Raw genomic sequence first — 27,983 nt, 5'->3', positions numbered from 1 at the left:
TCATCCAGATAACGGTTAACATTTTGATATATACCCCTCAAGCTTTTAATCTCCCTTCTATCCATAATCTACCTAATTTATTGTATTTTTTTCCCCAATTGGGATCAAACTGTGCTTACGGTTCTGCAGACTGTTCTTTCCACTTAATACATAGCAAACATCTTCCCACGTCATTAAATATTCATCTATAACATCACTTTGAACTGCTACACAGAGTATTCTAACTTAAATGTATGAACTAAATGTACTATAATTTATTTGGCCAATTCTCTGTCATTGGGCATCTGGGTTGGTTCCAGTTTTTTATCATTATTAAAAATGGCTGTGATGAGCACCTCTGTAGACAGGGGTGTACAAGAGTGAATTTCTGGAAGCGAAATTGCTTATCCAAAGGTTTATACTTGCTTAAATAAGCCCCAAATTGGACTGAACGTCAAGGACTAGAAGGGGACTCGGGAACCTAAGGCAATGAGCCCCCAGGGGTGGGGTAGAAAAATCAGCTGGAGGGAGCAGCTGGCAGCCCATGTGCACTATGGCTGGATCTCGTGGGGAACACAGTTGGCAAAGGGCTTCCCTTAGTGCCAGCACCTCCCAGGGTGATGTACCCAACGTCCCAGCCTCCGCGGCCACCCAGGCAAGAAACAAAGCATCCTTGCCTCAGACCTGCTGGCTGCAATCCCCTGCCTGCCCACCTGTGATCCCTGCCAGCTTCCTGACCTGGCTCAGAGGAGGCTCAGACATGGGGCCCAGGACCTCTGAACCCCTCACTCCCGTAGCCGATGTTGTTAATCTCTCCCAGGTGGACCTGTTCTCTGAGGTGCTAGAAACCATTATCGAGAGCAAGGTTTCACCAACTCCAGCGTGTACGGGAGCCTCCCAGGGATTTTGTTGAAATGCAGATTCGGATTCAGTAGGTTTCAGGTGAGGCCTGCCGTTCTGCTTCTCTGACCAACTCTCAGGTGATGCCAACGCTTCCAGTCCAGTGATCACCCTTGAAGGAGAAAGATCCAGTTATGATTTCCAACCCCACATTAGAATCAGCCAGCTTTCATGCCTCTGCCCGAGCCCCGCACCCAGGGATCTGATTGAATTGATCAGACGTGGAATTTGAGCACCGGTACTTTCTTAAATCACCATCGGTAATCTGAATGTGTGGCCAGGTTTGAGAATCACAGGTCTGGAACTATGTCAGACAAGAGCCAGTGTTACTTTCTCTTTACATCCCCAGCACCTAGCCATGTATTAATCCATGAACTCAAAGAATTGAGAAATCATCCTTCATGCATGTAGCAACAATTCATGAAGCATCTCTCTTACTCCTACTTCAGCCTCCAGACTCCATCTGCCTTCCCCTCCCCCCTCTGCAACATTAGCTGCCGTTATTTGAGCGCTTATGGAGGGTCAGACTCTCTGCACCATTGTCATTCCTGTTTTACAGATGTGAATATTGAGGCTCAGTGAGGTAAAGTAACTTGCCCACGGTCGCAAGTAGGGGGACTAGGGTCTGAACCCAGGCCTGTCTGACTCCAAAGTCTCTCCTCTCGCCTGCTTTTTTTGTTTATTTGTTATCCCCTTCTTCGTGTTTTTGTCAGTCTAACGTAGACCACCAGATGTCTCCGTGAGGGCTCTTGCATGCTTTCTGTCTGCTCGGGGGCTGATATCCATGGCGGATGACAGGCTGCTGCGGGGATCAGGCAAGACTGCCATGTGCTGGCACTTGGGACATTGTTATGGGCTCTAAGGGGTGCGGGATGATCAGTGGTGGGCACCTGGCCAGGCATTTGAGTGTCTGTCTCTCCATTGTCAGGTTCGCCTGGAGTGGCCCACAGACTTAGCCACCAACCCGATGGACAACTCCCTCTATGTCCTGGACAACAACGTAGTCCTGCAGATCTCTGAAAACCACCAGGTTCGCATTGTCGCCGGGAGGCCCATGCACTGCCAGGTGCCCGGTATCGACCACTTCCTGCTGAGCAAGGTGGCCATCCACGCAACCCTGGAGTCGGCCACTGCCTTGGCTGTCTCTCACAATGGCGTCCTGTATATCGCTGAGACCGACGAGAAGAAGATCAACCGCATCAGGCAGGTCACCACCAGCGGAGAGATCTCACTGGTTGCCGGGGCCCCCAGTGGCTGTGACTGTAAAAATGATGCCAACTGTGATTGTTTCTCTGGAGACGACGGCTATGCCAAGGATGCAAAGCTGAACACCCCATCTTCCTTGGCTGTGTGTGCTGACGGGGAGCTCTACGTGGCTGACCTTGGGAATATCCGAATCCGGTTTATCAGGAAGAACAAGCCTTTCCTCAACACCCAGAACATGTATGAGCTGTCCTCCCCAATCGACCAGGAGCTCTACCTGTTTGATACCAGTGGCAAGCATCTGTACACCCAGAGCCTACCCACAGGAGATTACCTGTACAACTTTACCTACACTGGGGATGGCGACATCACGCTCATCACAGACAGCAACGGCAACATGGTAAACGTCCGCAGAGACTCTACAGGGATGCCCCTCTGGCTGGTGGTCCCAGATGGCCAGGTGTACTGGGTGACCATGGGCACCAACAGTGCACTCAAGAGCGTGACCACACAAGGACACGAGTTGGCCATGATGACGTACCACAGCAACTCTGGCCTTCTGGCAACCAAAAGCAATGAAAATGGATGGACCACATTTTACGAGTAAGTACCAAGACCAGGCTGTTTGATGGTTTTGTTTGTTTCATGGATGCATTGTAGGATTAGAGGTGAACTGATGACGTGTTAATTTGTGGATGTTTTTTATTTTAATTCACTTGGGATGCAAACCATGACCTGTTGTATGTGCTGCATGTTAATAACGCAGACGATTACTCCTAGGAAGGAACGTGGTGTAGTGGAAAAGGGGTGAGCTATTTGGAGTCAGAGGAGTTGGGCTTGAATCCAGCTCCACGATGATCTTAATCTCTCTAGGGCTCAGTTTCCACCTCTGTAAAATGGAAACAGAGGATACTTGCCCAACATACTACAGGGAGGTGATGTAGATGAAAAGTATCAGTACTTGGTTAAGTGCCAGCATCTTCATATGACCACTGTCCAGAAATGTGGCAATGGGAGAAAGAACAGTTCCACGTGGAAGAATTGTCCACGTAATCAAAGCCCACATCTTTAAGTTTCAAAAATTTTCTTTCGGGCTTCCCTGGTGGCGCTGTGGTTGAGAGTCCGCCTGCCAATGCAGGGGACACGGGTTCGTGCCCCGGTCCGGGAGGATCCCACATGCCGCGGAGCGGCTGGGCCCGTGAGCCATGGCCCCTGAGCCTGAGTGTCCGGAGCCTGTGCTCCGCAGCGGGAGAGGCCACAGCGGTGAGAGGCCCGCATACCGCAAAAAAAAAAAAATTTCTTTCACTTTTACCATTTTGGATGGAGTTTATGAAGTGCATTACATGCCTCCCTTCTCAAACACATTATACAGACATAATGAAATCTTTCTTTCATGAGTCAGGGTCATTAATAGGAAACAACAACAATGCATTTGATGCTGCTGTTTGAAGATAGTTGCCGGGAAGTGAAGAAATGAAGCTATAGAACCCTTCATCCCTGCCCGAAGTGATTCTAAACTGTTCTTTCATTAGCTCCTGTACCTAATCCATAGTTTTACCACCTCCTCCCTCAGTGTGGCGCTATCGTGTCATTGTTGGTTTCAGTCGTGGGACTGACTTCAGTAGCTCACTTCCCTTCTCTTCATCCAGGGTAGGGCTTCTTAACTGGTGTAGTCAGAGAACCAGACATTCAGCTTATTATAATCCTCGCCAAAATTAAATATATATATCCACGGTGTTCCTCTGTGAGGTATTTTAACGAATGGACTTTGTAACATCTATTCTACTTGGATTTCTTTGGCGTCTTTTTGAGGTCTTAGCCATGTTCCACACAACTGAGACTGGCAAATACACGACCCTTAGATAAGTACGTGGAAGATGGGGAAGGAACTAGCTTTGCTGCCCGTCACTGATGGGCTAGGAACGGCATTATTGCATTCAGTCCTCACAACAGCTCTGGAAGATGGGTAACAGTATCTGTTTTACAGAAACAGAAACTGAGGCTCAGAGAGGCTCATTTGTTCACTGTTCTGTAGTGAGAACACAGCAGAACAGGGATCACAACCCACGTCTGTCTGATGCCAGAGCTCATGTTCTTTCAGCTCTGCCCTGCTGCCCCTTGGCTGAGTTTGTTAATCCCAAATGAACCCGAATGCTTGAACTGTAAGTTTTTCTCAAGCTTGATCAAGCATCAGTTTCTCACAATCCCAGAATCCAAAGCAAAGGGAGCTGTAATCGATTTTTAAATACAATTTGCACACACACAAAAAGTCACAGCAGTTTATACAGAGTTCGTGGGCTAAATTCCTTTCTCCAAACAAGGGCCTTGTAAATTACAAAGAAAAGACAAAGATCCAGGAAAACAGCAATTATCTTGATTAACTAATTGAAATGGAAATATGTTAAATAATTCAATTTTCCCCCCATTGCCCAATGGAGCTCTCTTATTGGTTATTTAGCCAATACAGGGGTTTCTTTGTCTGAGCAAGTCGGTACACTCAATTAGTTCCCAAGGTCACGCCCTCAAGTCCCAAACTGAATGCTTACACATCACTGCAGCCATTAGTCTCAACCAGCCCTGAAACTGGAAACCATTTCCTACACCTCTACCAGAAAGCATCCTGTTCCTCCCTCCCTGTCTTCCTTGATGAAATATACAGCCATATTTGATGTTTTATGAAGAATTCCAAAGTATCCACTTGATAGCTATACTCAGGAGTAGAAGATAAAAGCCCTAAAAGAAAAAAGTGAAATTCACTTTTTTTTGAGATCCTACTGTGTGCCAGGCTTTTTCCCATTTAATCTTCACAGCAACCTCAGATGGTAGGAATTATCAATTCCATTTTTTACAGACGAACAAACTGAGGCACAGAGAGATTAGGTAACTAGTCTAAAATCACACAGTGAGCGCATAGCAGAGCCAAAACACAAGTCCATGTTCTTTTAATTACACTAACTGGGTTCACCTAAATTCTTTGCAACTTAACTATATGGTAGGGATTAAAACAGTACCTTTTTCATAGGGCTAGTCTAAGGTTCAAAATTTCAATGAGATAAAACATGGAAAACTCAGTGTCTGACTCATCCTAAGTACTCAATTGACAGCTGTTGCTGTTGTTATTATTATTTCAAGCAGTATTAATATTAGTATTTCAAGCAATATTAGTGGCAGTACAAGTAATTGCAGAGATGATGTTTGGGCATGGAAGGTACCCAAGGCCTGGGAGCAGCTGTGAGTCACCTAATCAAAGGAGCAGACAGAAGTTGTAATTGAAGTAGGTAGAAATTAGAGAGCAGACCAGAAGAGCAGAATCAAGTGTCAAGTCTGAGGGATCAAGGTATGAACTAGAAAAGGGGTTAGATCCTCGAGAATATCAAAAATGGGCTGGAAAAAGACATGCAGAGTGGGTCAAAGGTTGTGAACATAGCAAGGATACCAGATGCCTATTTTCACTGGATGTTTGCCATGTGATTCAGGGGCAGACTGGCTTCCAGACCCAAGTCTCAACCAGACAGAAATAACACCTGATCTACTCCATTTCAGGGCCATTATGGGGATCAAAAAACTAAATAAATACTGAAAGTGAAAATACTTTGCAAACTATGACGCTCCCAAGAAGTAACGGTCTGATATTATTATCATTATGGTAATTCTCAGCACAGATTTGGACAGATTTTGCCAATGCACATTGCTCCAGTGAATTTCCCACTTTTAGCTCCATGAGGCAGCTTAATGGATTCCAAACCCAAATGCTCTAATATTCTTTTTTAAAAAATCAGCCCAGACTTCCCTGTTACATGGGCTATTACTGAAACAAGTTTCAAGTTGGCTTTATCGATCCTCTCAACAGATTAATACATCTAACATAAACACCACACACTTTAGAACAGCTTGACTTAAGAGTTTATAATTCTGGGGAATCAAGGTTACTTTTCTTCCCTCAGCCCACAGGTCTGCTGGTAGGAAACCTCAAAGGGGTCTGTAATGCCTTCTTCATCTCCAGCGTGTGGCATCATTAATTTCAGGCTTGGGCTCCTGGGCAGATGACATTTGGTGATTAAGAAAATGGCCTGATGAGCTGAGGCGGGTTCCAAAATTGTCTTGCTGGTTAGGCATGAGTAAGTTTCATAGGGGCAGGTGGCTCTGGCATCCCATGGTGCCCTGTGACAGCCCCTGTCATCCTTGTGCTCGAGCTAACTACTCTGAGATCCTAACTAATGTATCTCTGTACAAGCTTGGGGCTTGCCACCTAGTAGATGCTCAGTAACTATTTTATGAATGAAATTCACATTCAGGAGAGAAGGGGGACAATGAAGGGAAGAAAAAAATATGCTGTAGCGAGAAAAATACTAGGTTTACATCGCAGCTCCAGCACTGTCAGTGCTCCCAGCGGGGAACTGAATTCAGTTCAAATGGTTCCAATGAAGAGACTTGGCTTCCAGTTTCTGCTTGAGGATGTAAGAGCTAGAAAGAGCATTGTTCCCAACCGTACAATGAAAATAAGCCAAACAAATGGCAAATTCATGAGTTTTCCTTGAACTCCTTCTCTGAAGTCACAGGGCAACCAAGTGGCCAAATCCAAGGAGAGACAGAGTGTCACATTGCAGACAAGATGTGAGCACCAGCTTACCTGGTAGATGCAACCAGTCCCTGGGAGGAAAAGTTCAGCTTGGTGAATCTATAAAGGCTCAGTGTGTACTGGCAAGAGAGTATGAAGCCCTTGGAGACTGCAGAAATTGGGAGAGTCCACATCCTCCGGAACTTTTCTCCACAAACCCCGCTCGGTACTCACAGAAAAGACTAGGGAAAGATGTAAGAAAATATCCCTTGTGGTAAACCTGGGGGAGGGGTACAGCAGCTGCTGAGGGAGGGGCACAAACTTCTGCCTGCTCCACCCAGACCCCTCTCACCTGATCTCCCACATGGAATAAAAGGCTTAATCTGTGGAGAGGTGGACAACACACACTATTCTACTTAGGTGCTGGTGGAAAACCATTGCAGCTGAATGAAGGAACAAAAAAATTTCTAACTACTGCTGGAAGAGGAGCAGGAATATATAATGGGCCCAGACGGACAGCCTGAAAGGGGCAGGAGCATTGAAGAGGCCACACTCCTGAGACTCAGGGACACATGCAAATATAAGATTGAGGCTTAATCAGAACAAAAGAGAATTCTCTCAAGCTCACCAGCCACCACCGCTAGCTAAAAAGCTAAACATAACAATGAAAAGCAGACTACTACTGGGAAAGAGATACAAAAGCCTAAAAAGAGACCCTTTCTAAGGCCCAGCATAAAGAGGGGACCTGAAACTGAGAATAGAATAGACACATTGAAAGAAAACCCTCTGGCAAACCAGTTTCACATCCTAAACTCAAGGTATTGCTGGAGGAATGTAACGCCTGTGATGCACTAAGGTTAAGCACAGAAGTAACACATTTCAAAGCCAGCCCAAATCCTAACTAAATTAACTTAAACTCTCCCACTAAAGTTTGAGCAGAAGGAAACTCATACTCATACCCCAAATCTATTACCTCAGTGTCTACTGTGTTACACAAGATGTCACACTTTCAACTGAACATACAAAAAGGCAAGAAAAAGCAATACACTCCCAGTAGACAAAGTAATCATCAAAACCACACTCAGATATGACACAGATGTTGAAACTGTCCTTCAGGAATTTAAAATAACCAAAAATTATGTTAAAGGTGCTAATGGAAAAGGTGAACAGCATGCAAGATCAGGTGGATAATTTCAGCAGAGAAATGAAAACTAAAAGAGAGAATTGACTGGAAATGCTAGAAATGAAAAACACAGTGACGGAAGTGAAGACTGCCTTTGATGGGCTTATCTGTAAACTTGACACAGCTGAGGAAAGTAGATAGGTCAATAGAAATTATCCAAACTGAAACACAAAGAGAAAAAAAGAATGAAAAAAAATACAGAAAAGGGCACCAAGAACTGGGGAACATCAACTGCTCTAATATACATGTAATTGGAATTCCAGAAGAAGAGAGAAAGAACAAGGCAGAAGAACCATTTGAGGAAATAATGGTCGAGAATTATCTGTATGTAATGATAGACATCAAACCACAGACCCAAAATCTCAGAAAACACCAAGCAGAATAAACACACACACACACTATACACACATAGATCTATGCATATCATATTCAAACTGCTGAGTACAAAAGAAAAAGAGAAAATCTTGAAAGCAGCCCCCCAAAAGGCATTTTTTACAGAGGAGCAAAGAAAAGAATCACAGCAGACTTCTCATCAGAAACCATACAAACTAGAAAACAGAAATGCTGAAAGGAAAAAAGAAATCTGTCAACCTAGAATTCTATATCCAGCAAAAATACCTTTCCAATGAAGAAGTGTTATTAGAGGTATAGGCAGGGATAAGGGAACCAAGAAAGGACAGTGAGGCATCCAGGCACTAAAAACGGTGAACAACTGTTACCAACCCTCGGGATGAAGGGCAAGGCAGGGAAGGAATACGATATTGTTACTTACTAAAGCCCAGTGGGAGCTGTAACCATGAAGGAGAAGGCATCTGGTGGAAGCTGCAATTGTGGGTGGATGCACCCACTGTTAGAAATATGGCACCAAAGGACATGGAGAGTAGGGAAAACTCCTCCTTTTGACCTCCAGTCTCTTGCTATTTCCTGCCATTGACTGAACCCAACCAGAAGCAAGCCATCAAGGGGCCCCAGGGATGCAGTCTGCAGGGGTCAGCCCCTCTGAGCACAGAGAAGGGCAGAGAATGGATCTGAGGAGGGAACAGAGAATAAACAGCACAGACATTGACTGGCTCTGTGACATTGTACACGTAAGTGGCAGAGCCAGGGTTCAATGTCAGATCTACCTGAATCCTAAGCACTTACCACCAGAGGCATGGCCTCAAATACAACATCAGTGAGAGCTACGACCTGAAGTGATAGGGTGGACCAGATCTTAGAAATCCTGAAGACTACAGTTCATCGTTGGGACTTAATTCTATGGGAAATGGGCAGGAAGGACAAATTTTTATTGCAGAAGCCAACAAGTAGCCTGGCTCTGCTGCAGTTCTGGAGTAGCTGCAAATGGTCTAGTGATGCCAGTCTCTTACGGTGACCTGGGGTCAAGGGAACCGTTGGTGTGCATGGGCTGTGAACTCTAATTATTCACAGAGGTTACAGTGGCCATTTCCTCTTGTTGGTGATGGTGTTGTTTGAAACAATCATAGATGAAAGTCGTACAAATCAAATCTTTATTTTCAACTAAAAAGTCCCTGATCAGCAAAAGTTTAGTATCAGAGAGGCAATGTGGCATTTTCCTCACCAGCCACGCATAGTAAAATGGCTCGAGATGTGAAGTATTGAGTGTGAAGAAGAAAGCTTTGCAGTGTATGTGAAGATACCCTTTAGTGGTCCTCTTCTGAGAGCCAAGTTCACAGCCACTCTATGAATCTTTTATGTGTGTTCTTTCCTCGTGCTCCAAAGATCCTTTGGGAAAATGAGTGAAGACAAGTCAGTGAAAGGCAATAGTAAAAAGCCAATCACCTGGCTGTCTCCATCATACCCCCAGATGGGGCTCAGCATCACTGCAAAGTCAGCTGTAATGGTAGCAAAGCAAAGCATCTTGAAGAGAAAACTGTCAGTCTTCTTGACCCAACTTGAGATTTCCAAACCCAGTTTTTTCTTTAACATAGTTGAACAGAAAGGTTTTGATCTGAAATGGCACCGTCTTTATGGGAAGCTTGATGAAAGAACACAGACTTTAAGGTCAGACAGACCTGACAGAATCTATATTCCTCTGTTAGCTGTGTGAACTTACTCAAGTTACTTATCCTTTCCGAGCCTCAGCTTCACCAATTGTGAAATGATGATAATAATGCCCACTTTCAAAAATGGTTGTGAGGGCTTCCCTGGTGGCGCAGTGGTTGAGAGTCCGCCTGCCGATGCAGGGGACACGGGTTCGTGCCCCGGTCTGGGAAGATCCCACATGCCGCGGGGTGGCTGGGCCCGTGAGCCATGGCCGCTGAGCCTGCGCGTCCAGAGCCTGTGCTCCGCAACGGGAGAGGCCACAACAGTGAGAGGCCCGCATACCACAAAAAAAATAATAAATGGTTGTGAGCACAGTGCTCAGTACCTAAAATGTACTCTATGAATATTAATGAATTTCCCTTCCTCATATGGAAAGTGAGAGGTAATAGGGATGGAGTTCTTAGTTATTCTCATCCCAGGTCTTGAAAACACAACAGTAATATCTACTATTTATTTATTTATTCATTCATTCATCCAAGAATTATGTATTGAGTACCTTTTATATGCTGGGTCCTGCTTTAGGCACTAAGAATACAAACAAGGTCCCTGTCCTCATGGAGTTTATATTCTAGCGGGAAAAGAGAGACAACAGTCAAGTAAACAAATAAACAAGATGATAAGTGAAAACAGTAAAATAAGATAATGTGGTAAAGATGGGAGGACCCATCAGAAAGGGAGATCAGGGAAGGCCTTGCTGGAATAATAACTTTTGAACTAAAACATGAGTAATAAAAGGAACTAGCCCTACCAAGATTGGAGGGAAGAGCATTCCCAGCAAAGGGAACAGTCAGTGTGAGCACCCCAAGCCTGGTTTGAACTCAGTGTGTTTGGAGAACAGAAGCAAATGTAATGGAACAGAGGAAGTAGGAAGGAATAGGGTTCAAGGTGAAATCAGAAAGAGGCAGGAAAGAGCAGATCATTCAACCAACACTCATTCACCTTATTGAGCATCTACTATATGCTGGGCACTCTCCTAAATTCTGGGGATACACCAGTGACTGAACAAAGTCCCTTCCTTCAGGGAGTTGATAGTCTGGTGAGGGCAGTCTCATGGGGTCCTTGCAGGCCCTGGAAGGAATTTGCATTTAAATATGTTACCGTGTTTGATCTTCAAGTATCTCTCTGAGACAGGTATTATTACCCTCGTTTTATAGAGGAGAAAACAGAAGCACACGAGGTTGTGTTATATAACCTACCTGAAATAGCATCATTTGTGGTAGGAGTTGGATGGTTAGCAGAAAAACAGAACTGAGTGCCCACCCTCTAGGGTTGCATTGCTAGCAAGTGTAGAGCCTGGATTTAAAGCCTAGACCACCTGGCTCCAAGGACCTTCCCACACCAACATGTTCCTTCTGTTCCTCTCCAACAGAAAGGAAGAAAATTAGCCGGTAATTTAAGTAAAGCTGCAACAGACGTATCTAAGCCATTGTCCAGAAGTTTTCCCTCATGGGGCCAGGGTTTGAGGCAGCCACATGTAATCCAGGGAGTGCAGACAGAGACCTGTCCCCAACACCCTGTTGGGGAGCACCAACATCCTTTCCCTTAGCAGCTCTGTAGCAGGAAGAGACAGGGCCCCACCAGGGGGGGCCACAGGGCAGAGGTCAAGGTCCAGAGGATGGGCAGCTCCAGCTCCTTCCTGCAGAGGCAGAAGCAGCAGCGTTCTGATGGCATAATCACAGGTATTGATCAGGAGGCAGAGAGATCCAGTGGCATTTCTCAAGCTCCAGGAAGTGCTGAAATGAATGAATAAGGGACAAGAAAATTCTATAAATTGACTGTTCTGTTGGACGTTCATTTAATTAAGACATTCAGTCCTTCTAATGGAAAATGTGAGGAATGGAAATTACTGTTTTTAGCCATCTCATATAAAATAAAAGCAGATCTTGAAAGCACGGGGCCTTTTCATTGTATCGTCTTCAGGCTCAATTTAATTATGTATTACAGGCCACCTTCAATAATAATTACGATTGCCTGCCTTTATGTAAAGCCTCTTTCTATCTTGGAGACTAAAACTCTGGGGAGATGCCTACGGAGATTGCTAAAGTATCGTTTAGTGAAGGTGGTTGTTTCCCTATTTGTGCATTCAGCAGATGTTTATCAGGGACCTACTGTGTGTCAAGCCTCTGTCAGGTCCTGCAGGGGGTAGCGTGTGAATGAATGACAGTCTGTCTTCTCCCACAGAGCAGGAAAGAGGCCTCACACGTCCAGTCATGCGTTCGTTTATTCGTTCAGCCAACACTCCCTGCCCGTCTTCTCTCTACCAGTCCCCATGCTGGGGAAGCTGAGGTGAACTAACGACCAGACCTCCAGGGTGGTGGAATCGAGATCCCCAGTCTAGCTGTCTGACTCCACGACCCTGTCCTGACTCAGGCACTCCGAGGCCAAAGTAAGAGACAGGTTGTGCGTCAGCTCTTATAATGCAGGGGACACATTCTGTGATAGAGCTGTGCCAGAGTATAACTGGGAGAAGAGATGGGGAGACCAGGGAGGGCTTTATGAGGTTGCATTTGAGCAAGGCCTTGATAGAAGTAGTATCGAGCCGACATCTGAGCCCTAATTAATAATCTATTCAGTCTTATTTGTAAGACTCCAAAACTCCATTTTAAGTATCTTGCATGGTATAATAAATCTTTTTTATCCAGTTAGGTCAGGAAATTAGATTAATAAAGAGTGTATACATGGATCACAGGTGTTCAAAGAACCAGACTAGAACACCATACTCGTCCCATGAAAGTGCTGGACTGAAATGGATCTTCCAGTTGATGTCAAAGATGACTTGGGATCTGACAGCACTCAGCTTACTCACAGACCACAGATACAGTTAAGGTGACCAGGGCAGAGCCAGTTTTGGAGGGGGGCGGGGGTCTTGATTTTTGGCTCAGAAATTTGGGATGCCCTAGTCATATTTTACTGAAAAGGCCTAGAGGTTGATATTGGCAGATGTCCTATAAATGAGATGCTTCTATAAATGCCAGTAATTTTAAAAGTCCTCTTCCCCAAGGTGGCCATGCTTATGAGGCATTACTTGGGTTGTCAGAGCACTCTTCTGATTATGAAAATAATCCATGTTAATTATAAAAAAATCTTGGGAGTATAAAATGCATATAAATAAGCAACTAAAATCACCTGTAATTCTACCTCCCAGAGATAGCCACTGTAAACATTTTTGTGAAATTCCTTCCTGTTCAAATTTCCAGCAGCCATGACGGGTTAAAAAGGACACCAGCCTCTCCCAGAGTTAAAGGGAGCAGAGCTGTGAGCTTCTCCAGGTGAGAGAGGCCTCAGGACAGACATTCCAGATCTTTACCCCAAGACGCTCCCTCCTTCCTGCAGCAATCTCTCAGAGTCACTCCCTCACCTGGCTCTGAGGGGCACTCTGTACCTTTCCCTCCAGTCCAGGTCAAGTCACACCACCACTCTCCGTTAAGCCAGACTGACCTTTCCTTACAACAACCTGATTCAGTACAAAGGAAGAAAAATGAGAAATCATGACAGGAAACAGGTTTCCAAACCCCTTAACTGCCTCTAAGAGAACCCAAAGGACTAATACAGCTCCACAGCCTTGCCCCACCGAGCTCAGGCCTGACGTATGTGGTCGAGACCCCTGCTTTTCTCGCCATCTTGGAAAGGGCTTCCATTCCCCTTCCTCAGGCCTCGGCACCAAAGATTCAACCCTCCTAGAACCCCTTGGCCCTTCCCCCAGAGTCGGTCTCAGGTCAAGGACTCGAGCAATTCATTCCAAAGACCTTCACCAACACCTCCTCTGTGGCAGACCGCACCAGGGACTTTTACCATTTGGTGTAAAGCGTGCCGTGATCAGTACCAGCCACAGGGACAGAAAGAGTTGGCAGATGGCAGAATCCATGCAGCATTCAAATCTGACCTTGAACAGAAAATTGCTCAGCAAAGGCCTGCCTAGTCTCACCTACCAAGTCTCACCTGAAACCATAGAAGCTGTGGGACCCCAGGGTCCCATCAGGAAGCCAGGCCCAGCTGAAGGCATCACAAGAAGAGCAAGGATGGAATTGAACTTTCAGGCCTTTCATTTCACCATGATTAAAACCCTCAGGGGCCAAGAGGACAGCTTTACCCCAGTATTAAAAGCCAAGCAGGAAAAAAAGTCCAGTGGGAGACCCAGAGTACACGAGGGAGACGTATACAGCTGAACCCACGCTATAAGCTCGAGCCTGAGTAGAAGTCAGAAATACTGACATCTGGGCGAAGAACTTTTTCCCCATTTGCACGCAAGGGCAAAAAAGGCTCTTTAAAACCTACCTTTTTACACTTCAGCCTCCCGTAATTATGAAATGTCAGTAGCCCGCTCCCCGCTATCTCCCAATTACTCTGCAGCAGGTAAGAGAGCACACGTGATGGATACTTGCAAACAGTATGGAAATGCTCCCTGAAGACGGAGAATCAGGTGGTGGCTTGGAAGCAGACAGAGCTGAGTTTGAATTTCGACTCTACCACACTTAGCTGCGTGACCTTGAGCAGGTGACCTCACTTTTCTGAGCCTCCTCCAAAAAGGAGCTAATATGTACCTTTTAGACTAGTTGTGAAGATTAAATGAAAGAATGTATGAACATTGTGTGACTAGCACCATACCTGAACAATATGAACGCCATAGTGTAGGTGGTGAATAATTTTAGGTATTTCCTTTAGTCTCATCAGGAGAATGGGAAAGAGAACGAGGGTTCAATTAGGATGCTTCAGAAAGACCACACCAGAGTGAAGCTGTGAGTTTTGAGCACCACAGATACATAGCTGCTTGGTGCCAGATGTGAAGAAACCTAGATGTGAAGGGGTTGCTAGAGCCCATCTGTCTAGCCTGCTTATGTGGCAGCAGAATCCTGGTTGGAATTCAAAGTCCCCTTTTCCCAGGATCTGTAGCTTCCTGGATTAGGGTTAGGGTTATCTCCAGTGCTGTTCAGAAGAAACCTACAGTTCCTGGGGGCGGGGAGGGGGGTGCGGGCGGTGGTTGAGCCAGTGACTGCTCGCCTCTGGGAGTCACCCAGCTCTAAGACTCTGGGTCTCATATGGGCACCATCATCTCACCCTTCATGGGTGACATAGTGACAGGGCACCTCCACATCTTGCTCACAGGAATCCTGGGTGGTGGGTAACCGGGCAGGGGTTATCGTCTCCACTCTGCGGAATTAGGAAAGGAAGATTCAGAGAGGTAAGTTGTTTGCCTACAGTTGGATATCAGCGGGTGGAGTGGTGTCCAAGGAGATGCGGGAGACGTGGAAACGTATCTGACCAGAAAGAAAAGCAGAACATGCAAAACCATGGCATAAGGTAGAACTTGCCAAGTTCCAGCAATGGCACAATTATATTTCTGTTACTCAGAGCCACCCCTTGGATTTCAGGTACGACAGCTTTGGGCGCCTGACCAATGTGACCTTCCCTACTGGCCAGGTGAGCAGTTTCCGAAGTGATACAGACAGCTCAGTGCATGTCCGGGTAGAGACATCCAGCAAGGATGATGTCACCATAACCACCAACCTGTCTGCCTCAGGTGCCTTCTATACACTGCTGCAAGGTAAGCCAGGTGGGGGGTTGGGGTCTTGGAGACCGTGGGGTGGGGAGACCCCTTTGAAACAGGATGACACAAGAAACAAGCTGCTGCTGCAGCTGCCCAAGAACAGAAAAGCATAACAACTGGTTTCTCTCTGTATTGCCACCTAATTTGCAAAACACACCAGCCTGAGCCCTGTAAATTCTCTCCCTCAAGCTTCAGAGTAATATTTCATTGTCTCATTCCATTATCAGCAGAACAAAGGGTAGAGAATCCATTAGCTGCTAATCCAGGTGACCTCGCTATTCTGCCATTCTAATGGCTCCCGGATTAAAGACTGACTCTCACTCTGGTGCAGATGAGGACAAAGGACAAGAATAATTACACCTAATTATGAAAGGGATTTGGGCGTGGAGAAGGCCTCCCTGAATCTCAGGTGAGAGCACTTTGTTACTCTCCTAGGATTCTATAGAGAAGAGCCCCTTCTCTGTGTCCATCAAATAATCCCTGATATAAGTTGATCTTTTAGCTTCAGATAAATCACAAGGATGAAACCTCGCTGTGAACTGTCTGCCTCAGTTGTTCTCATGGTCCCTGGTGACCCAGAATGGAGCTTGCAGCTTTGTTGGACTTAGTAAGTGTGAGAAAAAAGAAGCCATCACTAGGGAAAGCCTTGCTTGATGTTTTTCCCCAGCCTCCAGATAGCTTTTCATACTCCCAAAAGCTTTGACACAAAGTAGTAAAAACAGCCTTGGCCTGGGATTCAGAGTCCCAAATTCTAGTCCTAACTCTGCCACCCCATCACCATGGCCCTCAAGTTTCTACTCTGGGAAAAGAAAGCAAGTTGAAGCCACATTGAATGGTGCAGGGCAGTGCAAAGAGCAGCAGTTCTAGGCCAGACACACTGGGACCCCTATGCCTGCTATACCAGCTCCAACCTGTGTGAATTGGGTGGAGTCACTCTTCTCCGATCCTCAGTTTCTGGGTCTGGGAAATGGGGCTGAATTACAATTCCTGCTTCCTGGGTTTGCTCAGACAATTTCTTTCTTTTATTTTTTCTTACTCTTTCAATTTCCAATTTTTTTTGAATTTTATTTTATTTTTTTATACAACAGGTTCTTATTAGTTACCCACTTTATACATATTAGTGTAGACATGTCAATCCCAATCTCCCAATTCATCACCCCCCCCCCCCTCCCCCCCCGCCACTTTCCCCCCTTGGTATCCATACGTTTGTTCTCTACATCTGTGTCTCTGTTTCTGCCCTGCAAACTCGTTCATCTGTACCATTTTTCTATGTTCCACATATGTGTTAATATACGATATTTGTTTTTCTCTTTCTGACTTATTTCACTCTGTATGACAGTCTCTAGATCCATCCACGTCTCTACAAATGACCGAATTTTGTTCCTTTTTTGTGGCTGAGTAATATTCCATTGTACATATGTACCACATCTTCTTTATCCATTTGTCAGTCGATGGGCATTTAGGTTGCTCCCATGTCCTGGCTATTGTAAATAGTGCTTCAACGAACATTGGGGGCATGTGTCTTTTTGAGTTATGGTTTTCTCTGGGTATATGCCCAGTAGTGGGATTGCTGGGTCATATGGTAATTCTATTTTTAGTTTTTTAAGGAACTTCCATACTGTTCTCCATAGCGGCTGTATCAATTTAGATTCCCACCAACAGTGCAAGAGGGTTCTCTTTTGTCCACACCCTCTCCAGCATTTGTTGTTTGTAGATTTTCTGATGATGCCCATTCTAACTGGTGTGAGGTGGTATCTCATTGTAGTTTAGATTTGCATTTCTCTAATAATTAGTGATGTTGAGCAGATTTTCACGTGCTTTTTGGCCATCTGTATGTCTTCCTTGGAGAAATGTCTCTTTAGGTCTTCTGCCCATTTTTGAATTGGGTTGTTTGTTTTTTTAATATTGAGCAGCATGAGCTGTTTATATATTTTGGAGATTAATCCTTTGTCCGTTGATTCACTTGCAAATAATTTCTCTCATTCTGAGGGTTGTCCTTTCGTCTTGTTTATAGTTTCCTTTGCTATGCAAAAGCTTTTAAGTTTCATTAGGTCACCTTTGTTTATTTTTGTTTTTATTTCCATTACTCTAGGAGGCAGATCAAAAAAGATCTTGCTGTGATTTATGTTAAAGAGTGTTCTTCCTTTTTTTTCCTCTAAGAGTTTTATAATGTCCAGTCTTACATTTAGGTCTCTAATCCATATTGAGTTTACTTTTGTGTATGGTGTTAGGGAGTGTTCTAATTTCATTCTTTTACATGTAGCTGTCCAGTTTTCTCAGCACCACTTATTGAGGAGACTGTCTTTTCTCCATTATATATCCTTGCCTCCTTTGTCATAGATTAGTTGACCATATAGGTGCATGGGTTTATCTCTGGGCTTTCTATCCTGTTCCATTGATCTATAATTCTGTTATTGTGCCAGTACCATATTGTCTTGATGACTGTAGCTTTGTAGTATAGTCAGAAGTCAGGGAGCCTGATTCCTCCGGCTCCAGTTTTTTCCCTCAAGACCGCTTTGGCTATTTCGGGTCTTTTGTGTCTCCATACAAATTTTAAGATTTTTTGTTTTAGTTCTATAAAAAATGCCATTGGTAATTTGATAGGAATTGCATTGAATCTGTAAGATTGCTTTGGGTAGTGTAGTCATTTTCACAATATTGATTCTTCCAATCCAAGAACATGGTATATCTCTCCATCTGTTTGTATCATCTTTAATTTCTTTCATCAGTGTCTTGATCTTTATGATTTGTTTCCTTCTACTAATTTTGGGTTTTGTTTGTTCTTCTTTCTCTAGTTCCTTTAGGTGTAAGGTTAGATTGTTTATTTGAGATGGTTGTTGTTTCTTGAGGTAGGATATATTGCTGTAAACTTCCCTCTTAGAACTGCTTTTGCCTCATCATTTTTGCCAATTTGATTACTGTGTGTCTCGGCGTGTTTCTCCTTGGGTTTATCCTGTATGGGACTCTCTGCGCTTCCTGGACTTGGGCATCTATTTCCTTTCCCATGTCAGGGATGTTTTCGACTATAGTCTCTTCAAATATTGTCTCGGGTCCTTTCTCTCTCTCCTCCTTCTGGGACCCCTATAATGCAAATGTTGTTGTGTTTAATGTTGTCCCAGAGGTCTCTTAGGCTGTCTTCATTTCTTTTCATTCTTTTTTCCTTATTCTGTTCTGCAGCAGTTCATTCCACCATTCTCTCTTCCAGGTCACTTATCCATTTTTCTGCCTCAGTTATTCTGCTATTGATTCCTTCTAGTTTAGTTTTCATTTCAGTTACTGTATTGTTCATCTCTGTTTGTTCTTTAATTCTTCTAGGTCTTTGTTAAACATTCCTTGCATCTTCTCGATCTTTGCCTCCATTCTTTTTCTGAGGTCCTGGATCATCTTCACTATCATTATTCTGAACTCTTTTTCTGGAAGGTTGCCTATCTCCACTTCATTTAGTTGTTTTTCTGGGGTTTTATCTTGTTCCTTCATCTGGTACATAGCCCTTTGCCTTTTCATCTTGTCTATCTTTCTGTGAATGTGGTTTTTATTCCACAGGCTGCAGGATTGTAGTTTTTGCTTCTGCTGTCTGCCCTCTGGTGGATGAGGCTGTCTAAGAGGCTTGTGCAAGTTTCCTGATGGGAGGGACTGGTGGTGGGTAGAGCTGGGTGTTGCTCTGGTGGGCAGAGCTCAGTAAAATTTTAATCGCTTGACTGCTTAGGGGTGGGGCTGGGTTCCCTCCCTGTTGGTTGTTTGGCCTGAGGCAACCCAACACTGGAGCCTACCTGGGTTCTTTGGTGGGACCAGTGGCGGACTCTGGGAGAACTCACACCAAGGAGTACTTCTCAGAACTTCTGCTGCCAGTGTCCTTGTACTCACGTTGAGACACAGCCACCCACCGCCTCTGCAGGAGACCCTCCAACACTAGCAGGTAGGTCTGGTTCAGTCTCCTGTGGGGTCACTGCTCCTTCCCCTGGGTCCCGATGCACACACTACTTTGTGTGTGCCCGCCAAGAGTGGAGTCTCTCTTTCCACCAGTCCTGTCAAAGTCCTGCAGTCAAATTCCGCTAGCCTTCAAAGTCTGATTCTCTAGGAGTTCCTCCTCCCGTTGCCGGACCCCCAGGTTGGGAAGCCTGACGTGGGGCTCAGGACCTTCACTCCAGTGGGTGGACTTCTGTGGTGTAAGTGTTCTCCAGTTTGTGAGTCACCCACCCGGCAGTTATGGGATTGGATTTTACTGTGATTGCGCCCCTTCACCTGTCTCATTGCAGCATCTCCTTTGTCTTTGGATGTGGGGTATCTTTTTTGGTGAGTTCCAGTGTCTTCCTGTCGATGATTGTTCAGCAGTTAGTTGTGATTCCGGTGCTCTCGCAAGGGGGAGTGAGAACACGTCCTTCTACTCCACCATCTTGAACCAATCTCCTCTCAGACAGTTTCTTTAGACAATATACAGAGAGTGACCAGCGTGGGCCAGGCACATAGTATTGCTTAGAAAGTACTTGTTGGATTAATTAATTAACAGGCATTTTGATTTACCGTAAGAAAATAACCATATATTTTCACAACCATTTTTCTTCCCAAATGTGGTCCTGTGCCTTTACCAAAGCTCAAAGGACAATAGCAGTTCTCAGTCAAAGAAAGGGAAATCAAGCCCTGGAATTCCTTCCCCACCAAGCACCTTTAGCGATGGGTTGGGACAGACCCTCGGTGTTTATGCTCTGGCTGGGTTATTGGCAAGAAAAGGTACCAGTTCCAAACCAGCCGGGGTTCTACCTGACCGAGAACAGCAGTGCAGCTGATGACATGCAGACATCGTATCCTTCAAGCCTGTTTTCTTCCCTGTGGTTAAGAATTGTCTCCTCCGCTCCATACGTCTAAGCCGGCTTTCAGCATTTTTCTCAAAAGTTAATGCAGGCCTTCCAATATTTAGACAACTTTTTAAATTCAGAAGTGTCACATCTCCTCAGTTTTAAAATGTACCATCGATTTAATAACAACTTTTCAGGTGGGGGGGGTGGGGAGAGACACTGCTCAAAATCCATACAAGGACTTAAGACACATTCCAATTTCAGAAACACTAAAACGTGAAAAGGAAAAGTACATCTCAGTATCCAGGAAACGTGGTACCTCTTTTTCTTCTTTGGGACCTGTGCCAGGCTCTCCTTTCGTACCAGGCTCAGATCCTCAGTTTTGCAGCCACCTCAGTAGCGTCTTCGTTAAAAGCTCTTTTGGTTTCATCTTACGTCTGAACTATGGGAAGAAATAAGAAGTAGCTACTAATGAACAACAGCCTTGGGAAGTCACAGCTCACATTAAACGGGGATCGTTTGAGATGGGCCTCGACAGATGCTGTTCCATCCAAAGTCACCATTATTGGACATATGTAGATTCAGCAAGGAGCAGCTTTAAAAGATAAATTGACACCGGCTTTTTCACTGTTCAAAGGAAGTAAAATACAGATTGTCAGTGAATAATGCATAGCAAGTTTGAGGCAGATTTTAGAATTCTGCGTGCGTGAGAGAGAAAGGGAGAAAGATGGGGGCAAGCGGGTGGGAGAGAGAGAGGCTGATCTGATGCCATCCTAGCAGGGAAGATTCAGTGAGGGTTACCTACAAAAACCACATCCTTATTGCTTGACATAGCCTAGTATATATCTAGTTCCATCCAGCAAATATTTACTGAGCACATGCAATAATAATAATGATAGCTAATATTTTGAGCATTTAGTACGAAGTATACTTTTAGTGTTTTACATTCATCATCCTTTTTAATCCTCACAACAACCTTCTGAGATATTATTAATATCTCCATTTTCCAGATGAAGATAATAGGCATTGAGAGGTTAAGTAGCTTATCCAAAGTCACCCAACTAGTAGGGTATTTGGACCCAGACAAATACACTCTAGAAAACATTCTGTTAAGCACTGATCCAAAAGTAAGGGGGACCTATTGAAGGACCACGATCGGTACTAGAAAAGTTCACTCTGACAGGTGTGTGAAATGGGGCGGTGAAGATAGAGGAGAGATGACTAGAGATAGATGTGACAGTGACCAGCACAGCGCCAGGCACACACAACTAGTAATAGCTAACATTTACGTTACATGCACGAGACGTGCAGTACTGCTCTCAGCTCTTCATATTCATCATCCTGCTTAATCCCGTGAGGTAACAGTACAATTATTATCCCCAGTGTACAGATGAAGAAACAGAGGCATGAGAGCTTAAGGAATTTGCCCAAGGTCTTGCAGGAAGAGAGCAGCAGAGCTGGGGCTTGAACCCAGGCAGCCGGGCTCCAGAGTCCATGCTCTTAATCTCTGTGCAATAGTGCCTTTCACGGTAGGCACTTAGGTGTTTGAGAATTCATTCACTCACAGAGTGGTGAACCCCCCTACCCCTCAGCTGCAGGACCACTAATAAGACCAATAAAGAGGCTAAGGGAGGGGGGAGGCATTTGTTCCAACCAGAGGAACAAGGGAAGCTTCTGGGAAGAGATGATGTTTAAGCAGAGTCTTGAAGGAAGGGCTTGGGCTAGCATTTATTAAGCATAGGGGCGGTGCAGGAGAAGCAACAAACAAGGATGGGCAAGAGGCAGGTGACTGCAGCACAAACTCAAATGTTTCCGTGTTTAGAAAAGAACACAGTGTGCATTTTACAGCTGAAATTTACTTTTTCTCCAGAAGGTTCTGTTAGCTAAAAGATCCTAACTAAAATGTTTTAATCAGATTTAAAATTTCAAACTCAAGCCTGTTTCTAAATCATTGTCATATATAAATATATGACATATACACACATATATGTATATATAACAGCAACTTAAAACATATATATATATATTTGGCATTCTGTCATTGATATACATAATGTACATATTTTTCATCTTGTTGCAAAGAGTGTTATTACCCTAGTGGGAGAGGCTTAAAAATGTTCAACCCTGTGCTCTAGTAATCCTACATTTAGGAGTCTGTCTTGATTAAATAACCCCAAATGAAGACATTGATTTATCCAAAATGTATATTCTTAATAAAGATATAATTCACATACTATAACATCCACCCTATTAAAGAGTATAATTCAGCAGTTTTTAGCATATTTACAAAGTTGTACAACCATTACCACTAATTCCAGAAATTTTTTTATCAGCCCCCAAAAGAAACCCCATACCCATTAGCAATCACACCCCATTCTCCCTTTCCCTCACTAATCTACTTTCTGTCTCTGTGAGTTGGCCTGTCCTGGGCATTTCATATAAACGTACTGATGCGTACAATATCTGGCCTTTCGAGTCTGCCTTCTTTCACTTAGCATAATGATTAAAATGTATTTATCTGCAGTGTTACTGTAATTATGCAAAGCTGGAAATAATCAGAATATCTCTTTGAGGGCTGGTTAAATAAATTCTGGTATTTCCAGGCAATGGAATAACATGCAGTCATTAAGAAACACATTTATGGAGATATTCAACGATATAATACAATGATCAGTGAAAAACCTCCGTAAGCAACCATTTTTAACGGTACATGTATTCAGAAATACCCTAAAATCTAGGAATAAACCAAAATATTTACAGTGGTTTCCTTTGGGTATTGAACTCATGGACTTCCATGTATTTTCCTGGTTTTCTTCAATGACAGTGTTTTGTTTCTGTAGTCAGAAACATAAACACATTTAAACACCACACCACTGCCTCTGCTGTACACACACCTCCCTCCGTCCTCCCCCCTCCTGAGCAGAGTCCATCCCTCTTGTCTCCCTCAGACCAGGTCCGCAACAGCTACTACATCGGGGCCGACGGCTCCCTGCGGCTGCTGTTGGCCAACGGCATGGAGGTGGCCCTGCAGACGGAGCCCCACCTGCTGGCCGGGACCGTCAACCCCACCGTGGGCAAGCGGAACGTCACGCTGCCCATCGACAACGGCCTCAACCTGGTGGAGTGGCGGCAGCGCAAGGAGCAGGCTCGCGGCCAGGTCACCGTCTTCGGGCGCCGGCTTCGGGTGAGCAGGGCCTCCAGCAGGTCTCAGCCCCTGGGGGTGGTTGGATCCTGGGGGGGAAAGAAGGAGGAGGCATCTGAGAACTGGACTCTTCTTGAAACCGTCCCGGGGAGAAGGTGTTCCTGGGCCTCAGTTTCTTCATCTGCAAAGGGGAAAGTAAATTAAGCGACTGCCCACAACAAGGGGCTCGTGTATCTTTTCAGTTGTGCTAGTGAAACGATCACTGGCTTTGATGTTAGGCAGGCTTCCGGCTTCTACTATTCCCTGAGGGAATTTGGGCAGATCGGCAATCTCGTAAAGCCTCAATTTCATTATCCATAAAATGGGGGAGATCAAACCAATTTACAAGTTGCTACAAGGATTAGAAATAATACATAGAGTGCCCTGTACAGAGTCTGGCACATAATCAGTGGTCAGTAATACCTATTCTAGTTGTCCTTTTACTGTTATTCTTATTAATTACTGTTGCTAACATGTACCAAGAGTCAGTTTAGCTCTTTGGAACCTAAGCCATATTCTCCTTCCAGGCAGAGTTATCCTTCCTAAGACAGCAGAACGGCCCCACCGTAGCTGTCACTGCCAGCGGGTTGGCATCTACAGTGTGGCATCTCAGAGCACTTCTCGGTGCGTGGATGCCCTGAACCAGCCCTTTTTCTGCCTGACTCCCATGTCTCTATAGTGTGGCCTCTGCCCCGGGGCCAGATTGCCCAGCTTCTTTTCCCTCCAACTTCAGAAAGGAAGGCAACGGGGAGAGTGAAAACAGAGGACCCAGACCTGGCTTTCAGCACAGTGCCTTGCGGACCACAGGTGCTCCATGGAGACTTGCTGGGCTGCAGGGTGCCACAGGACTGAGGCACATGCCCCTGACTCCTAAAAGCCGCAGAAGCATCCTCGTGCAACACGTGGGCCCCCTGCCCTTGCTCACAAAGAAAGTTCACTTCAGCCCCTGATTCATGCGTGGGATAACCAAGGCCCAGAGAGAAAAGGGATTTTTCCTGATTCACACAGCTGGGCAGCAGTAATGACTAGAAATAGGCACCCTGTCTCATAGTGTCATTCTCACAACAGATACAGAAACAGTAAGTTACTTATTCAATGTCACACAACTAGAGCCCAGACAACAAGGTTTCCTGTGTTCCTCAACAGTCAAGAACTCAAGCAACTATCTCATGTGGGAAACAGCCTTCCACGGGCTCCCCAGACAAGGCCCAGCTTTCTTTGTTCTCTGTGGGACACCATCCATGGCCTCACTGAGCCCCCTGTGTGAATTCTCCAGGAGCCCTTCATACACATCTGAGGCAGTGAGCTAAGTAGAAAGTTTGACCAGGGTTTATTCCTGCCTGGGCCACATGTGTAGCCCTGAGCAGCTCCTCTGGGCCTCAGATTCCTCTGCAGAAACCAGATGATACATTTGAAGCACCTAGCCCAGCGCTGGAAGACCCCAGGTGCTCAATAAATGGCAGTAATTAGTGCTATTAGGATTTCCTCTCTGCCATGTAAACTGGACCAAAAGTTTCCCAGGCACTAACTGGTCCCTCTCCTAGCCTGAGATGAATGACAATCCAGTCAGGCGGCCGCATCTACGAGTCCTCCCAAAATAAATGGCCACCCACAGTGGCGGCATGTGGAATTAGAATGTTAGCCGGGTGCACCTCCCCATAGTGGAGCTCATTTTTTATACAACTGGGAACTTTTTGTAAGAAAGAAAGATGTAAAATAATCTCATTGCCGCCACTGCTGAGCACAGGAGGCATTAGGTGGTTCCCCAGTGAGCTACTTAATTCAGTTTTATTCATTTTGCAGCAGAGGTGTAGATCCTCTTCACTGGGGGCCCTCCAGGAGGTGAGGGGGGCGGCTGGCTTGGTGGTACCACCTTGGGGGGAGGGCCCCCGTCACTGTTGGCGGTGCAGACCCCACGTCTTCCCCTGCCCCCTCTGCAAAGAACACAGCTTCAGCCTCCAACGCCTCTGATTTTTCATGGGAATTGTCTGCCACACTGTTTTTGCTCCTGCAATTGTGTTTGATTACCCCTGGGAAGGCAACCTTATTTTAACCAGGCCATTCACAGCTAGAGTCGTTTCGGCACCATCATTATAAATCTTGATTTTCAAGGCTTTAGAATTTGTTTGGGGAGAAGGGGGAGACACACATGTCTCTACTTCCTCTGAGAATGACTGCGATCATCTGTCATTTAATGGAAGTAACTGCAGCCATTAACTCAGTACCTTCTATATGCCCAGCGCTCCGCTAGGTCATTTACTGAGGTTTCTTCAATCTTCACAACAGCCCTGCTGTTTCACAGGGGAAGAAATTGAGACTCAGAGAGGGAAAGGCACTGGCCCAAGGTCACACAGAAAAAAGTCGGTCACAGAGTTGAGGCTGGACTCCTGGCCTGATTCCTAGACTTGAGCCCTTTTCTACCACACAGGGCCCCAGAGGGCCTTTCATTACCTTAATCCGCATGTGCGGGTTGGCATCATATGGCCTGCATCGTCTGCTTTCCTCTTGGGGCTTCTTACCTATTTGTCAAACTTAACCAGTAACTAATGGAAGAGTCTGAAAATGTGCCCAAATGCCCCACCAGGCCCAGCACCACTTAGAGGGAACCAGCATTCTAGCTTCAGAGTACCTGGCAGTGTTTCAGGGACAACTGGCGCCCCTAAGGGGTGGATTCAAATATAGAAACAGGCCTCTGAAGTATATTTCATAACTAAAATATGAGAAACCTTGGTTTACTGCTACCCCTGTGGGACCCCTGTATTTCTGACTCTGAAAGGAAACTGAATTGTGTGCTGACCTAGCAGCCCAGGTAGAGATCATACAATGGGCTCCTGAGTCTAGAGGAAGGAGCAAAATGTTCCGAAACCTAGGACAGTGTCTCCTGGCAACCCCCAGGCAGAGGAGCCGTCCCAGACTCAAACATACACTGCCTCCCGGGGCCTCCAGGAAGAAGAAGATGTCTTGGGAGCTAACTGAGGTGACCAAGAAGCCCTAATTGTGGTGGCAGAGGGCAGGAGAGACCCCAGAGGGGACGGGGAGTCCAAAGCCCTAAGAAGGGCTGGACTTGCTAAAAGGACCACACATCATATGTTGGCACGTTGCAATGGTGAGAGTCAAATCCAGACTCGGTCACTCACCAGCCATGGGACCTGGAGCCCGTCCCTGACTGTGGTCTCCCTGGTATCAAACACGAGTGCAAACCCTGGCACATAATAAATGGGGTCAGGCAGTGACTTGCTGGGCCCGCGTGGCCTCTCCCTTTTCAGGAGGGAGTCAAGAAGGATCTGCCTTTCTGTCCTTATTAGGAGAATCATATTAGGAAATGATGTAATCGTTTCTGCTACTCTTTACCCAGCATCTGCGTTGTCTTCATCCTCACACCAGCCCTATATACTTGGCATGATTATTCCCATTTTACAGATAAGGAAACTTCACAGAGCTGACAAGGACAGAGCCAGGACCCAAAGCCTTGTCTGTTGACACCCACGACCTGTGCTCCCTCCTGTCCTCAGGAGCTTCTCAGACCAAGTTCTCAACGTCTAGATTAACTCTCTCTTTCCTCCTACCCCTTCCCCAGGTTCACAACCGGAACCTCCTGTCTCTGGACTTTGACCGTGTGACACGCACAGAGAAGATCTACGACGACCACCGCAAGTTCACCCTCCGCATCCTGTATGACCAGGCCGGGCGGCCCAGCCTCTGGTCCCCTAGCAGCAGGCTGAATGGCGTCAACGTGACCTACTCCCCAGGGGGCCGCGTTGCTGGAGTCCAGAGGGGCATCATGTCTGAGAGGATGGAATACGACCAGGCGGGTCGCATCACATCTAGGATCTTTGCTGACGGGAAGACCTGGAGCTACACGTACTTAGAGAAGGCAGGTGTCTCTCGCCCTCCATCACTGGCCTTGCCATATCGAAGATCCATCACTGTGGCTCAACCCTTGGCCAGGCCCAGCCTGCTGATCTCAGTGGGATGGGTCTGACCCACGTGGTCTCCGAAAGGAAATGTTCAGGAAAATCCGCATCAGTGTGCCAGGGGGTCCCGGGTGGTGTATGGATGGATTATGGTGACGGGGTGGTAAGTGGGGGGTCCTGGGGCAGGAGAATGTGAAAGTCCCACCCAATAGGCTGGAGCTAGACCCAAACACTATCTGGACTTACAGAGCAGGATTTCGGGTCCAGACCCAGGCAGGGGTCTGCTCCCAGGTCTAGGGCTCTTGGTGTGATCTGGTCACAGAGAACAAGGCAAAAGCCTGGGGATTAGTATTAAGCAAGAGGTGCTTAATCCTGAGCTTCACGTGCTAGGTGTGGCCTTAGTATGTCCCCTCTGCTTCAGGTCAGGAGTCAGTTCATCCCAGGGACTTGGAATCAGAAAGGGCCTGAAATCAAAAGTTGGTCCCAAATAAGAGAAGATGCTAACTTTGATGCCCAGATGCCTTTAGGCCTTTTATCTACTGACTTATTCCTGAAACAGTCTGTATTTCATGCCCCAGTTCTGATACCCAGATCCTTACTTAACGTTTTGCTCCTGGTCACCTGTCCAGGGCCCAGGCTCTGATTGATCTGTGATCTGTCTCC

General features: G+C 45.7%; 1 protein-coding gene across 1 annotated transcript in view; it reads left to right on the top strand.

Moving 5' to 3' along the window:
- The window catches only part of TENM4 (teneurin transmembrane protein 4), a 383,303-nt gene that overhangs the window by 344,076 nt on the left and 11,244 nt on the right, over window positions 1-27,983 (top strand). Inside the window, exons 24-27 of the mRNA XM_024749719.1 lie at window positions 1,808-2,685; window positions 15,257-15,429; window positions 23,174-23,409; window positions 26,984-27,280. Of these exons, the coding sequence (XP_024605487.1) occupies window positions 1,808-2,685; window positions 15,257-15,429; window positions 23,174-23,409; window positions 26,984-27,280 (1,584 nt within the window). The remainder of the gene's footprint in view (window positions 1-1,807; window positions 2,686-15,256; window positions 15,430-23,173; window positions 23,410-26,983; window positions 27,281-27,983) is intronic.

Source organism: Neophocaena asiaeorientalis, unplaced genomic scaffold (genome assembly GCF_003031525.2).
Source record: "Neophocaena asiaeorientalis asiaeorientalis breed wild unplaced genomic scaffold, Neophocaena_asiaeorientalis_V1.1 scaffold363, whole genome shotgun sequence".
In the NCBI taxonomy this organism is placed as follows: domain Eukaryota; kingdom Metazoa; phylum Chordata; class Mammalia; order Artiodactyla; family Phocoenidae; genus Neophocaena; species Neophocaena asiaeorientalis.
This window is presented reverse-complemented; position numbering and strand designations above follow the sequence as displayed.